Source organism: Cololabis saira, chromosome 1 (genome assembly GCF_033807715.1).
Source record: "Cololabis saira isolate AMF1-May2022 chromosome 1, fColSai1.1, whole genome shotgun sequence".
In the NCBI taxonomy this organism is placed as follows: Eukaryota; Metazoa; Chordata; class Actinopteri; order Beloniformes; family Belonidae; genus Cololabis; species Cololabis saira.
The window spans coordinates 29,150,594-29,166,168 of record NC_084587.1 but is presented as its reverse complement, the minus strand read 5'-3'; the positions used below and the strand labels follow the sequence as shown (position 1 = coordinate 29,166,168).

The following is a 15,575-nucleotide window of genomic DNA, read 5'->3' as shown; positions in this document are numbered from 1 at the left end:
TATACATTTTGTAGTGGCTATTTGTCCTCCAGGTGAATTATAACAAAATAAATAAATAAATCAAAATATTCAACTCAAAGTATCAAACTATAATAATCAAACGGCCACTGAGACACCTAGGGAGTGGATTTACGCAGGATACAGAAAGTCCATTGTCCAGGCAAAAATAAAGTTTCCAATGGTTTATTTTCCTGGCAAACAAACGAGCAAAGATCTCTGACGCCTCTCTTGCCCTGGTAAAAAACCATCTGCCCTCCCAGGTGCCTGGCTCACCTGTGTCTGCCAACCCATATAAGTAATCTCACCTGGTGCGCTCCAGCTACCCAGTACCTTCAAAATAAAACATGGTTAAGTAACAAAAATAAACTTAATCAATACTAAATATCATAAACAAATTAAAAGTGTATTCCCAAAACTAAACCACAAAAACTAACTAAATAATAAATGGATTAAATAATACAAAAGTGACAAATAGCTCCTACACATTTTTTTAATATACCTTTTCATACTTTGTGTGTTTTTTGTAAAATTGTTGAGTGTGTATGTTTGCTGCTGCAAAAGCAAATTTCTCCTCTGGGGGATTAATACATTCTTATTCTATTCTATAAGAGGGAATGTGAGAAGCTTGGAAAAATACCAGGTGTCAAATGCATGTGGAGAGTAACTGGAGCACTGGGGGATGCAACCTGCCAAATTGGGAGTGTGGCCTAAGGAGAATCTCGGGGCAACAAGAAAGATTTGTGTCCAGATGAGTAAACTTTAAGGGACCGCTAAGATACTGTGCAGAACCCCTGAAGCTGTTAGATCTTTGGTTGAAGAGATTCTCAACACATTACACACTTGCTTTAACATGATCTTAATTAGATTCATGAGCTGATCACCTGGAATGTGTCACCAACAATCTTTAAAGACTTGCAGACTTGTTAAGTTGAGTGCGAATTGGCTCCTGCTTTGTATTTGCTCCCCCCACTCTGTGGTTCAAGTTACTCATCCCCAACCATTACAGCTGGGTTTAGGTTTTTGCAAGGGCCAGGCATCTGATGCAGTGCTCCTGCTTTTCATTTAAATGACTCTTACATCAGCTGGCGGAGCGTTATGTTTCATAAACTTTGAGTCCTACATGCACAACAAGAAGAATGGAAAGCTTCAGATTTTAGCTTTTATTGTTCAGTAAAACACATCCCATACAATTAAATAAAGGCATAGTTAAAAGTATTAACCAGACACATGGTTTTAAATTATTTCTTTTTCTTTTGTATCACAGTTCTGGTAGATTTTTCTATTAACTTATAAATACTTGACCTTTTAGAGCTGTTAGAGCCAGATGGTTCTTAAAACATTACTATCAACAGAGATCAAAATAGATTACAGTATCATGTTTCATCACTTGGCTCAATTCCCCACGGAATGATCTCCACCCTCATCTGTTAAACGGCGTTGCCCAAGACTGGTTATGACATATTTGCTAATTTTCCTTTCGAGCCTGAATGAGGCATGAATATGCTATCATTTAAAAGACACACCTGTTGTGATTCTTTGTTTTCTCTCTTTAAATATTGATGAACCTCATGGGAATTCATTCATTTACAATAAAAGCAGAAAAGTGCAATATCTCAAATTGTTGTTTCTTCAGAGACCTTTTTTTTTTAACAATACCTTCAGTCTGACTGATTACTGGCCACCATAACGCCTAAAACAAACACTTAAGTTACTTATCAGTTTATTGTCCACATGCACAATTAATTTGATGAAAAAATACTGCTCGGACAAATTGAAATCACAGACCTTATACATTGTAATTTATACTACCATAATACTCTAAACGTGACTGCCAATACACAAACCTGTCCAACACGGGAATGATTAATCAGAATAAATATGACCTTTACAACTTGTCCGTCAAAAAGTTCTTAAAAAATTTTGTGAAACTTGTTTTAAGATAATGAATTGGACATTTTGAGTTATACTGCACTGTAGTCAGAGGACATTACTTGGCAGGTTTCTTTACATTCACCTGTTTGCACTCTTCTGGGAGTGAAATTTTTCTGCTTCAACACTTTCCTTCAGAACCACCACAAACACCAGTCAGCCACAACATTATGACCACCCACCTGAGTTAGATCAGGTTATCCTCATGTAAAAAAAAACACCACTGACCAGTCAGGGTGGGACCACCAACATCTGAGAATATTCTGGGGCCTATTTCAGTGTTTTGTTTTGGGTTTTGGGGCAAACAGTGTGTTGAACCTGAAATGAGAGAAGCTCGGGATTTTCTATTTCAGATAGTGAGGTTACTTAAACCTGAAATAGAGGGTTAACTCATGCCTGTTACAGAACCGGAGGTAGCTTATATTCTGCGTTGGTTACCATGGTGATTTACTTTATAAACCTAACTTGGTCAGGCGCAAGTTTTTGCTCCACAAATCCCAGAATTCCTCATTGTCTCTTCTCATTCGTACAGCTGGAATGGATTTAATTTCAACAAGCAATCAATTTTATGAAGGGCGCATTATGGAGATGTTTGGACCATAACATGTCCTTTTACTGATGAAGAGGCTTTACTGGTTGGAACTGAGATGCATTTGCATTGGGAATGGACCTAAGACCTCTGATCACATTGTGTGGCATGCCCCAATTTTTTATTGTGCTGCATTACTGTTTTTCTGTACAGTTACCCAAATGCATGATCTTATCCATCTGTACATCACAAAATATTACCCACCATGGCCATGACCTTCACTTTTTTTTTTTTTGGTGATGGGAACTTTCATTATCAAGTCATATGAAGGTGCAAAGGTTTCAGCAATGAATGAAATGCAGAGCTGTAAAAAAATAAGTGCTTCTGAGTCGATTTTTGGGGGGCTGGTGGGTTGAACGGTGGAATCCTTCTGCATTGGAATTCCTTCTCAAGGATGCTATAAAATCCCATCACATTGGTATTTGGGCAGTTCGGGGGCCATTTGAATACCGGTACCTCTAAATCATTATCTGAACCCTTCCTGATCAGTTTCACGGAGAAAACGGCTATTGCGCTGGAAGACGCTGCTACATCGGGGGACTTCAGCTTCCACAATGTGACAGCATATGCGCCAACATAGATGTCAAAAATAACATTCATGCGAATGTTAAGATGTCTGTTCGTTTGCTTTTTACCCTCCGAAGAATTTTGAAATTGCAACAGGATGACTAGTGTTGCTCACTCTCCTGTCTTAACTGGTTTTAATGTTGTGGCTAGTCAGTGTACAGTAGCTTCAGTGTCAATCTATTCAGATATGGAGATTCTTACTTTCTTCTCACTCAGTTCATGTTTTACCGACTTCAATTTTGTAATACAATTACTGATATACACATTTAATTATATAAATACATCAGTCATTTTTGTCTGTAATGCACATGTTAAGTGGAGAGTTATTGTCACTCGAGAGGTCATCATTTGTCGCAGTTCCTGGGGACTCCACATCAGTCTGAATCTGGAAGTGTTTTCGTCTGTGGAGCCTCAGGCTTTGCGAGCGGCTGAAACCTCGACCACAGATGTCGCAGCCGTACGGCCTCTCGCCGGTGTGAAGCCTGAAATGATTCTTGAGACTTGATGAGCGTGTGAAACTTTTTTCACACTCAGGACAGTCAAACTTCTCCCCAAAGTGGATTTTCTCGTGTTCCCTCAAGCGGCCGGACTGATTAAAGCTCCTGTCGCACACGGAGCAGTGGTAGGGCCTCTCCCCCGTGTGTGTGAGCCGGTGTCTGTTCATGGCGCCCGAGTGGGCAAAGCTCTTACCGCACTCCGGGCAGGAGAAGGGCTTTTCACCTGTGTGGACTTTAAAGTGGCCCTTGAGTTGGCCTTTCTGGGTGAACTGTTTCCCACACAGAGAGCACTGATATGGCTTCTCTCCTGAGTGAATTCGCATATGGATCTGAAGCGCTGACATCTTGTGGCAGTCCCTTCCACAGAGACCACAACAGTAAGAGCTCTTTGTCTGATTGTTCTTAGACAGTTTTTGCACTGGTGATCCAGGAAGGTGATGTTTTTCCTTGCCATTGACACAATCAGGGACTTCTACAGACACTGTGGGAAAAAAATGTTGGAAAACTATTCAGTGTCAATGGTCTGCTGCTTGCTGCTGTTAAAAAACAACAGGTAGCTTCAAACAAAGATGCACTGATGAGCCTTGCACCAATATTGTAACAGATGTTATCTCAGTTTTCAAAATAAAATCATGACAAAATATTAAACCCCTAATTAAGAAAAAGGAACATGTGTAAAATACCCTTAGCTACAACATGTAGTTCACATGGTTCTGATTAGTTACACCAATATGGGTTTAAGTATCTGCTTTAGATCATGAGCCAACTGAGACAAGAGGAAAATTAGTTATATGGGGATACACTAGTATTTTTTATGAAAGGTTCATCATTTCACTTTGAAAGTTGGGTTCCTTTTCATGCTCAAATATTGTACTGCAAACCGTGTTTTATAAAGCTCCTGTTTGCATTCAAATATGCTCCTCATCACTGCAAAACAGTTTCTGCACTCAAATTCAAAGCTATTATACTGTTCTATAGTTGGAGCCTTTTTCCTTGAACCCAGGTTTACAAAAATCCTGTTGTTGGATTTCTGTGAAACAAAGTTTATTACTGGTTGGCTGGATTCAGCAGATCACACATTTTATTTCAATTTAATCCAGTTTTATTTTGCATCTTTAGTGCCAGTGCAAAACAAAGGCCATGTCAGCACACTTTAGAAAGACTAGCTCAAGTCCAGTTTCATGCAATATAGCTCAACATAATCTGGGTCGTTTTAGTACAATGTCACTAATATATTACCAGCATGTCAGTGTTTCTGACAAAATACTAATAGCAAAAGTGACTAGTTCACTTATTGAAGACATACAGTAAATGAGAGTGTTCGATGTCCATTTGTATACAACTCTAGTTCTCTAATGAAGAACTTTCTAAGTTCTCTAAGTTTGTCCCGTTGTCATAAATATATCCCAGTTTAGATTACAGCAAAAACACCAAAACTAAGCAAACATTGTTTAGTTTCAAATGATTTGTGAAGACGATTTTTCCCACTTTATTAAGTGCAGGGTGGAAAAATCTCAATATAGAGCATTAATGCATCTTATAATTTGAATTGTTGGTGTTGGCTGACCACCATGCCTTAACATTTTAATATACTTTTTTCAAAAGCAAGAAGTGAACCAATAATGAATGTCTTTTATTCCTAAAAACTATGTTGGGATCATCTTGAAGATATTACTAAACGAAATGGAGCCATGAAGTGGTGAGCCGCCCTGCAGAGTTTCTGACAGGAAAGAGCAGACATGTGGCGCCGGCTCGACCAAGTGAGCCATTCAGTGGCCCAGTGTGCGGCTAAGTGAGCTCATCTACCGAAAAGCACTGACGTCAGCAGCAAATTTGGGACTTGTTGGCTGCGATTTGATAGGTTTGTTTCAAAAGTAAAAAGACGATCAAGAGCAGAACCTTTGCAAGACTGAATAGATGCATAAAACAAAGACATTGAGATAAATTAGGCACCCAATGGACACAGATGCAAGAGCCAGTTTAGAGCCCTCACAGTATGCCAGATAGAAAACACAGACATAGAAAAAAAAAATGGTGAAATGATGACAAAGAGAGAGAAATGAGTGCTGTATGCTCTTCTCCTAAAGTAGAGTGTTGTCTCACAGAAGAGAGGATGTTCTCATCCAGTCTGTTCCTGAATTTAGTCCAATAAACTAAAATGCAATTACATCATAATAATGACTCAACATTTATTTTTTTTGGAGTGTGATAAATAACCAGAATCATTAGCAATCACCCACCTTTCTTACTGTTGACAGGTTCCTCTTCTTCCTCCTTTACTGCAATCCCGGTTTCTGTGCAGCTACCAAGTTGCTCTTCAGGCACCTCTGGGCTGGTACAAGCTTCACCACCAGATGTCAGGTCTGCACTTTCTTCTACAGAAGAAAGCCCACCGCCACCACAAACATGTTACACGCGTTAATTAAAGACTTACAACACTGTGCAAAAGTCATAGGCAGACATGAAGAAAAAAATATACAACGTAATTATCTATTTTCATCAGTGTGTGTAAAAAAAAAAAAAAAAAAAAAAAGATAAAGATTAATAAAAATCATAGTTTGGTGGCGTTAGCTTTTGCCTTCACAACCTTGTCAATTCTGCTAGGTACATTTGCACTCAGCCCATGAAAGAACTTGGCAGGTAAGTGTTTCCAAACATCTTGGACAACCAATCACAGATCTTCTGTGGGGGTAGGCTGCCTCAAACTCTCAACAGTCTAAGACTTTCACCGATTACGGTATTTTCTTCCGATTTAGTCCAGAATAAAAAAAAGTCTGGAATCTCATGTTTAAGTACCAGATAAAGGTTCATCTTCTTCTTCCTCTTTCACCATCACATGAGGGGAGGAAAGACAGTCCTCTGGTTGGACTGCAGGTTCTCGTGAGTTAGTTTCAGGCTGAGCTGATTTGACACAGTTTAGACCATCAGAGGAAAGGAGCTCCACTTCACCAGGCAAACTCTGGTCGTCAGATACCTATAAATACAGTTTCATAAGATTAAACTCAGGTGAAAATCAGAAAGTACCCGCACAGATTCAACACGAACACTGCTTTGAATTAACACTACCTTACAGCTGACACTGCTGACCAGGTCTTGCTGGGAGGATTTGTTCGCTGAATCTTGAGTTGCCCCCGACACGACATCGGTAACTGCTTCAGTCTTGCCTTGCGCACATGATCGCTTGTGGTTTCTGAGAGTTCCTGCCAGCGAGAAGTGCCTCCCACAATCCGTGCAGGTGTACGGCTTTTCGCCGGTATGAATCCTGGTGTGCCTGCGAAGCTCTCCAGGAGCGACAAAAGATTTATCACACTGTGTGCAGCTGTAGGGTTTTTCACCCGTATGAGTCCTCATGTGTGTTGTCAGCGTCCACTGCTGCGCAAACGTCTTGCCGCAGTCGGAGCAGTGGTAGGGGGTGATGCCAGTATGCAAACGCTCGTGTCTCACGAGTGTACCTGACAAGGCAAACCGTTTGTCACAGAAAGAGCACTGAAACGGCCTCTCTCCTGTATGAGTCCTCTGATGATCCCTCAGCTCAGCTGCTGAGTTGCAGCTCTTCTCGCAGTCGGAGCAGGGAAATTTCTTCCTCGTAAAGCCCGCCACAACCTCAGAGTGCATCGCCTCTAAGTGTGTTTTCAAGTGCCAATGACGGGAAAAGCTCTTCAGACAGATGGAGCAGTGATAGGGCCTCTCGCCAGTGTGTGTCCGCCGGTGCAACCGCAGCTCGCCCTGACTGGCAAATCTTTTCTCGCAGAAAGTGCATGGAAATGGCTTTTCCCCCGTGTGCACCCTCTCGTGGATCATGAGAAGCCCCTTTTCAGGAAACCTCTTCTCGCACATTGAGCAGGGAAAGGGCCTCTCTCCTGAGTGAGTACGGAGATGGCGCTGAAGTTTAGAAGCATATGGGAAATCTTTCCCACATACTGAGCAGCTATGAAAAGCTTTTTCATTTTCACTTTGATCAAATTTCTTTGAGGGAGATTCTGGACTTGCAATGACAGATGTGGCATTCAGTCCTGTGTGAAAACAAAGAACATTGATGAATCAGTCAATAAGAGCACATATGTTCAAAACTATTTATAAATCAATAAGTGACCCCGTTAACATGCAATGTGAGCACAAAGAAGCACAAAGAAGATGTGTTTGCACAGAAGTGACATTGCCTGTCTTTGAAATCACATACTAAACTGCTAGAAAAGGACTAATTTTGTCAAAACAGAGTAAGAATCACAATCTGCAGTATACAAAAATACAAGAAAGGTGTGCTACTTTCAAAAACACTTCCAGTAAGCAGTACATATTGTGTGGTGCATTTTATGACCAGCTTGCTGTATGCAGTTTTTTAAAAAGCCACTGTTTTATTAGTCTCAAAATGCACAGTTTAGTACCAGTATAAACAGCCACAATAATATCTGGTTTTCCAGATGAATTGCAATATTTTTGTTGTTTTAAAAAAAAAGATTTTATCTCGTTTTTTGGTTATTCACTGCTTTACTCTCGTTACTTGTTTTGTTTTAAGTAAGATGCACTCCTCGGTACAGATCAGGTGGAATTTGACAAATGCATTGTTTTTCTGTCTCTAATGAAAATAATATGAAAATGTTTAAAGGTTAAACACAGTGAAATACTTGTACTAATCTTTAATTGTCCACATTTCTGTCAAAAGATTGTAAGTGACTTAGGGCCGCTCGGTGGCGCAGTGGGTTAAGCAGCGGCTCATATACTGAGGCTACAGTCCTCCTGCAGCGGTCGCAGGTTCGAATCCCGGCCTGCGCACCTTTACTGCATGTCATCCCCGATCTCTCTCTCTACCCCCTTTCATATCTGCAGCTTATATAAAGGGCCACTAGAGCCCAAAAAAAAAATCTTAAAAAAAAAAAAAAAAAAAAAAAAGATTGTAAGTGACTTAAAGTGACTACACTCTAGTTAGCTAACATTTTACACAACTTACACAATCATAAAGACAACAAGTTTTCCATTTAAACTTTACAGTTACAGATAAGTCTGAGTTCAGTCTACATTGACTTACTATCTAAAGCATTTCTTGCAGGTGAAACCTAACCGTCTCTTTGCAAGAAGTACATCGAGTAAGTGGATATGCTCAAACTAGGCCTCTGCAGTAGGTACTGTACTTGTTTGTAAAATCAAGAGAAGCTTGTCAGAAATTCAAAAAGAACCATTCTTAACCCCATGAGATTCAAGATTAGTGCACTGGAATGTATGCATTTTCTTAATTGATAGACTGTTTAATCACAGGTTTAGGTCTAAACACTTAGGTTAAGGCCTTACCGTACTAAACATACCGAAGAAAGGAAAAAAAAAAACATCCACACTGAGATTCTGGAGAAAAAAATTACATAAACCCCAGCAAAATGTAATACAAATTCAGTACAATACGTACAAACATTAAATATGATCTTTTAAATGTTTTGTGGAGCCCAAAAAATAAGTATTTCGAAAATGAATCATAATGCATCAATGACTCGGCTCGAAGCAGCTATGATTTCTTTACTCACTAAGATCGGAGAAATCCACTTCTTCACCGTCAGAGTTGATTAGGCCTCCTATGTCTTGCTGATCTTCATCAGCGAGGATCACAGGTGATTCAAAGTCATCTGGGTTTTCAGAACCCATCTCTCAAATATGCAACCTAGCAAAAACGAAACACTGCTCTCAGTAAAAAAAAAAAAAAAAAAAAAAAAGTGGCAAAGATTCTGTAAATAGTTAAGAGAGTAAAAGGTGGAACATGGATCTTGTTTTACTTTGCATCATCAGTGATTGTAAACAAGCAAATATCGTTCAAAGTTTCAAGACTCCACGATTACTTTAATAGCTTAATCCAATAATCAGCTACGCAGCCACATAGCTCTCCTAAATTCGGGCTCTGAGGTGAGTTTGGTAGTTTGGGACCAAGGACACAGCATTAGCTACTGTCCCAGTAGGGTATAGGACACCACTGGATGGGACTGAGAAGTCAGTTGATTCCTTCAACTGTGCATGTAAACCAACTGCCTTTAAACTTTGACTGCATCTTTATTCACATATTTATGGTAAATGAACTTAATTAGCACAGAGAGAACTAGGTTTGCAAGTCTCAGTCTTCACCACATTTAACTGCCATATAAACTTGGGTTTTTTTGTAGCCTTCATTTAGGAAAAAACAAACAAACAAAAATCACTAACTGAACCCAAAGTAGCAACATATAATAGACCGGAATCTGGCAAAGTTATGATCATAGACGTGAGGTGCCAACCCAAGTAAGGTTTCTTAGCAGTCTTGACTTTGTTTACTGAGCCTTATTCTTGTCCTCACTGAGCAAAACGGTTGCATGCCACAGTTTATATTCCCCTCAGCAGCCAGCTAAGTAGTCCACATACTGATGTTGCTAAGTAACGCCAACATAACTCTACATAATAATGTTTAAACTAAAGAAGTTATACAGTTTTGCACTCATGCGCTAACAAGCAATACACACTATAAAATCCAAACGGGGAAGGAATTATATATATTTGACTGTTCTGAGCCAATATTTTCACAGTGTCTCAAACTATAACTGTATACAACAACCATTTTGTGTGGCGCTTGTTCCTACATGTTAGGCAAGGCAAGTGTATTTGTATAGCACAATTGGACGCAAGGTAATTCAAAGTGCTTTACATCAACATTAAAAGCGGCAAGACAGAATTAAACAGTAAATAACAAATAAAATGAAATAAAACGATAAGAAAAGAGGTAAAATGATAAAAAGCACAAGTTGTTAAAAGTAAGGGCAGTAGAGTACAGCAGGTAAGTATTTAATTTAGGAGTAGCTTCAGTAAACAGTAATGTTTTTATCCTGATTTAAAGGAGCTGACAGTTGGAGCAGACCTCAGGTCTACAGGAAGTTTGTTCCACCGGTGAGGAGCAGAATAACTGAACGCTGCCTCACCTTGCTTGGTTCTGGTTCTTGGGACACACAACAAACCAGATCCAGATGAAGCTCAGGGGTCTGGGAGCTTCATAGGAACTAACAGATCAAGCATGTATTTTGGTCCAAGACCATTCAGGTCTTTGTAGACCAGCAGTAAGATTTTAAACTCACTGGAAGCCGTAATATGGTCCAGTTTCCTGGTGTTTGTAAGTGATTTATGACTAAAGAAGGTGATTTCTGAGGGGATTTTCTCCTGCATTTCTGTCTGAGATTTTGAAACACCGACCCCATACAATGATTAAAAAATTCTGTTCAAAACTGCAAAACCCTAGAGGTAATCAGTTGTTAAAAATAATTATTTTTAAATTAAATCCTGGATGTTAAAGCACAAGATCACGTCCAGACAGATGTGTTTTTCCACTGTCCTGTTCAAGGACAGTGGAGCAGGAAGGATGCTTTAAGGCTGATTTATGGTTCTGCGTTACACCGACGCAGAGCCTACGCCGTACCTTACGGCGTAGGCTCTGCGTCGACCTAACGCGGAACCATAAATCAGGCTTTAGGGGGTGTGGTCACGGCTGAGCCTTTAAACCAGAGGAAAGGTCCGCCTTGGAAATGAAAAAAAACATCCGATTGAAATGCATTACAACAACAGTACAATTTGCCGTTGTCTTGTAGGTTCAAAGTGAAACCACCGGGGTCCACTAAAGCTGATTTATGGTCCGCGTTACACCAACGCAGACCTACGGCGTAGCTTACGCGGCGACGCGCACCGTACGCCGTACCCTACGCCGTAGGCTCTGCGTCGACCTAACGCAGAACCATAAATCAGGCTTACCAGTACGTGATGTGAATAGCACAACCATCTCTGTACAATCAGCTCTGAGTGTCTTGTTTTGATGGATATCCTTTTAAATGCAACAACAATCGTGTTTACACTTAGAAAACTAACTTAAACCATACTATAATATACAAACACATAAACCTAGAAGGCACCAGAGAAGGAGATGCTTGACCTCTGGATGAGAGGATTAATGCTGCGTTCCATTTGTCCTCGGAAGTCGGAATTTCCTAGTTCCCAGTCGGAATTTTCAACTGGAACGCCCCACGAAGTGGGATTTCCTACTGGGAAAGTGGGAGAAGCTTCACCACCCCCGAGTTACCATTCAAAGATGGCTGCCATTCCCAGTTCCCAGTCCGATTTCCTAGGTAAATGGAACGCAGCATAAAAGTGAGGAGAGGCGGTGACCAGTGATGTGGTCAGCTTTATTACCTAATACCTACAACATTGGTCCACAATTGTCCCACTGAGATGCAGCAACCGTCTTTTGCAAACCGCAGACTCCTGCTCCGAGATGCATCATGTGGGAACATGGAGAGGATTTTATTTCTGCAACATGCACATCTGGAAACAGCCGCTAACTCGCCGAGCTAAAGCTCAGACAATAGACACCACCAACCTGGGCATAGACGGCTCTGCTTTCACAGGGAAAAGGAGCTGAAACGACGTGGCCGTGGCTCTACTTAATGTCCCCGGATCATGTTCTGCAAGTTCAAGCGGAGCGTCAAATTGTAGCAAATACATTGAATGATGTTAAATCATCTCTGTGACAGGGTTTCTAGCTTTAGCTGCTAGCCGTCTTGCTGCACTGCTGGTACTTCCGGTTTAAATTATAATAAAACTAAGTTTTTCCTCCTTTTTTTTTTTTTTTTTTTTGTAAGTGAAGTTACAAGGTTCATACAGTTTGTCACAAATTCTGTTGCTTTTATTTAACAAAATGATAATAATAATAAAGGTTAGTATGCTTTTATTTTGAAGCCCTTTTTTGCCTTATTGCCTTGAATAATTAGTGATGGGACAAAGCTCTCATGTCAAAACAAAGAATAGTATTCACCAGAATTATTAATGATGAGACAAATGCTCTCATGTCAAAACAAAGAATAGTATTCACCAGAATTATTAGTGATGAGACAAATGCTCTCATGTCAAAACAAAGAATAGTATTCACCAGAATTATTAGTGATGGGACAAATGCTCTCATGTCAAAACAAAGAATAGTATTCACCAGAATTATTAGTGATGAGACAAATGCTCTCATGTCAAAACAAATAGTATTCACCAGAATTATTAGTGATGAGACAAATGCTCTCATGTCAAAACAAATAGTATTCACCAGAATTATTAGTGATGAGACAAATGCTCTCATGTCAAAACAAATAGTATTCACCAGAATTATTAGTGATGAGACAAATGCTCTCATGTCAAAACAAAGAATAGTATTCACCAGAATTATTAGTAATGAGACAAATGCTCTTATGTCAAAACAAAGAATAGTATTCAACAGAATTATTAGTGATGAGACAAATGCTCTCATGTCAAAACAAAGAATAGTATTCACCAGAATTATTAGTGATGAGACAAATGCTCCCACGTCAAAACAAAGAATAGTATTCACCAGAATTATTAGTGATGAGACAAATGCTCCCACGTCAAAACAAAGAATAGTATTCACCAGAATTATTAGTGATGAGACAAATGCTCTCATGTCAAAACAAAGAATAGTATTCACCAGAATTATTAGTGATGAGACAAATGCTCTCATGTCAAAACAAAGACTAGTATTCACCAGTGGGAGTGACAAGACTCTAAGAACACCATCCAAACATTATGGGTGCCTCAAATGAAGTCACTGGTCCATTGGCTGGTGTGTTTACTGTCAGTACTGCACTACTTTTTATTTTTCATTCAAATGTATATGTTACGCCCACAGAGTGCAAGCTGACTCATAGGGTGACATATTTTAGAAAATAATTTATTCAGAAAGAATTAATAAAAACAGAAATGTGAGTCGGCTGATCGTCAGTGGCTTTTACTGGTCCCAGTAAATCCCAATAAAAATGACAATATAAACAATAACAATATCATATCAAAATCACAGTATTATATAAAATCTCAATATTTCAAAATACGCTAATAACAATACATTCACTAAATATTTCAATGTAAAATCAATAGGCTAATAGAATCACAATAAACATAAAATAGGTGGTTATGAATAAACATAGGCTATTAAAAATGATCAATTCTATATAAGGGTAATGAAAGTACTCATTCTATATTTATATTATTTATTTATTATTATCTATATAAAACAATATTATTCCCTTATGCCTTTAGTCACACAACAATTACATCAATAATATGACCTCTCCCATTTATCCTCTTTGTTTACATATGACGTATTACAGCGTGCGCGCTGCCTGGTTGCCTTGGCAACGGTAAACTACAGCGCTGCTAATCAGCTGGCGGAAAATTAATAACCATTAGGAGAAAATTAATAAAACACAGAAAATATTAACAACACTGTAAAACTATATCGTACTCATATATTAATATCAGTTGAGTCAGGCAAACGTTACATCCGACTCCGATTGACAGTTGTAACATTAATTTGACCACAACCACTCTTAACCGGCGAGCTGCTGCCGACTCGTTCAAAATAGTACAAATACCGCTAACAAAATACACGTTATAATGCGACAGTACACTAAATAAAAAGCTAACAATATTGACAAACTGTGGTAATGCTTATGTAACATTTAACCACCTGAAAGAATAAATAAAAACAGATATGTGAGTCGGCTGATCGTCAGTGGCTCTTACTGGTCCCAGTGTTAATGGTCTCGTGCCTTTTATACTCAAAAATAAGAAATGCTTAAAATTGAATGGGGTTGTCTATAAATATGCAATATAAAAGCTATATATAAAATAACATATTTAAGTGAGCATGCAATTATATTTAAATATCCTATAATACTGTTTATATTTCATAATTATATATTTTTTTTACTTTTTTACCCTTCCCTGCATGTGTGTGTCGAGTGTACTGCTGCTGCACAAAGTGAATTTCCCCATTGAGGGAGAAATAAAGAATTATCTTATCTTATCTTTCTTTAGTGAAAAATCATTCTCGTGTTTTAAAGTGGCTTTGGAGGCAGGTCTGAATAAAAGGGGATTGTATATTTTAACTGTTCATCTCATATCCAAAAGTTGATGATATTAGTATGCTTGGATAATGACACAAAAACAACATGACCTCAAAATGCAGTATTAGAAGCAGATTCAAATGATAAGTCACATAACGATGTTGGTTTGAAGTTCTCTAAATGTGGACAATAAAACAGGTTCTAGACAAAATAATACTAAAATGCCATTAATAACACCACCTTATAGAAAATATTAAGGATTACACATGTATTTTAACGGGACAGCACTGCACTTATTTGGACTTTAACTGAATTTCTTACTTTCTCCATAATCAAGGTGAGAGGCAACAATAAACTGGTAAAACTGGACTAATAACTGGCAAGTTCCTTCATCCCTAAAAATGAGGCAAATTTAAGGCACAGAGGAGGATTTTCAAAAAGAAGTGTGATTTAATAGCCATAATTTACTTTTTTATTGCAAATTTAAAATGATAAAACAATGTTTTAGAGCATGGAGCACACTGGAGTAAAAAAACAGGATCAGATCTTCATAGTTCATATCTTATTCATCTGGAAGCAACCATAAGTAACAACAATCAAAAGTTCGTTGAAGAGCACCAAAGTGCACAAGAAACAAACTGGCAGGTCTACGTCTACAAGGACAACAAGCTTCCTCTCGTCTTCATGGACTTTCATGTGTGTTTTCATGTTTCCGGTTAGAGTGAATCCCTTTCCATATATGTGGGATTTGAAAGGTATTTTCCCTGAATGAAAAGGTTTCTTTTCAGGCCTTGGATCTGAGAAATCACTCTTCCACAAGTCAGACAGACATAGTCGTTCTTTCATCTGTGCAGCTTCCCAATCTGCTTCATGTCCTTGGGAATACTTAGGCTCCTGTGTTTGCTGGTAGGTCTTGGACTTCTTAAAGTTCCTCCTTATTAAAAACGATCACAGACTTGGTGGGAATCTATCAGAGAATAAAGTAAAACAGGTTTAATAAGTTTCACTCCAAGTAAGATGCCCATAACAATTCCTTAGATGACTAATGTTTTTACTGTTTAGCTTTACTGATGGACATTCTGGACAGGCATGTACATG

General features: G+C 38.8%; 1 protein-coding gene across 4 annotated transcripts; it reads right to left on the bottom strand.

Annotated features, from left to right (window-relative positions):
- Positions 1-1,153: 1,153 nt before the first annotated feature.
- LOC133442258 (zinc finger protein ZFP2-like) lies at positions 1,154-12,129 on the bottom strand. Of its 4 annotated transcripts, XM_061720235.1 has the most exons (7): positions 11,951-12,129; positions 11,764-11,835; positions 9,096-9,229; positions 6,649-7,595; positions 6,379-6,556; positions 5,823-5,957; positions 1,154-4,063 (listed from the first exon to the last, which is right to left on the bottom strand). In XM_061720235.1, exons 3-7 carry the CDS (start codon positions 9,211-9,213, stop codon positions 3,369-3,371), a joined length of 2,073 nt encoding a protein of 690 aa, XP_061576219.1. In that variant the 5' UTR covers positions 9,214-9,229; positions 11,764-11,835; positions 11,951-12,129; the 3' UTR covers positions 1,154-3,368. The 4 variants fall into 4 exon arrangements, with proteins under 4 accessions (XP_061576219.1, XP_061576203.1, XP_061576211.1 ...); XM_061720219.1 differs by lacking the exon at positions 11,764-11,835; XM_061720227.1 differs by lacking the exon at positions 11,951-12,129 and having other exon boundaries at positions 11,775-11,938.
- Positions 12,130-15,575: the final 3,446 nt, after the last annotated feature.

Excerpts from the sequence above, each read along its gene's own strand:
- LOC133442258 (XM_061720235.1), bottom strand. The coding sequence starts at position 9,213 with ATGGGTTCTGAAAACCCAGATGACTTTGAATCACCTGTGATCCTCGCT. Across the intron at positions 7,596-9,095 it reads AGTGGATTTCTCCGATCTTA|GACTGAATGCCACATCTGTC; the intron begins GTGAGTAAAGAA and ends GTTTTCACACAG. Across the intron at positions 6,557-6,648 it reads TCAGCAGTGTCAGCTGTAAG|GTATCTGACGACCAGAGTTT; the intron begins GTAGTGTTAATT and ends CTGTATTTATAG.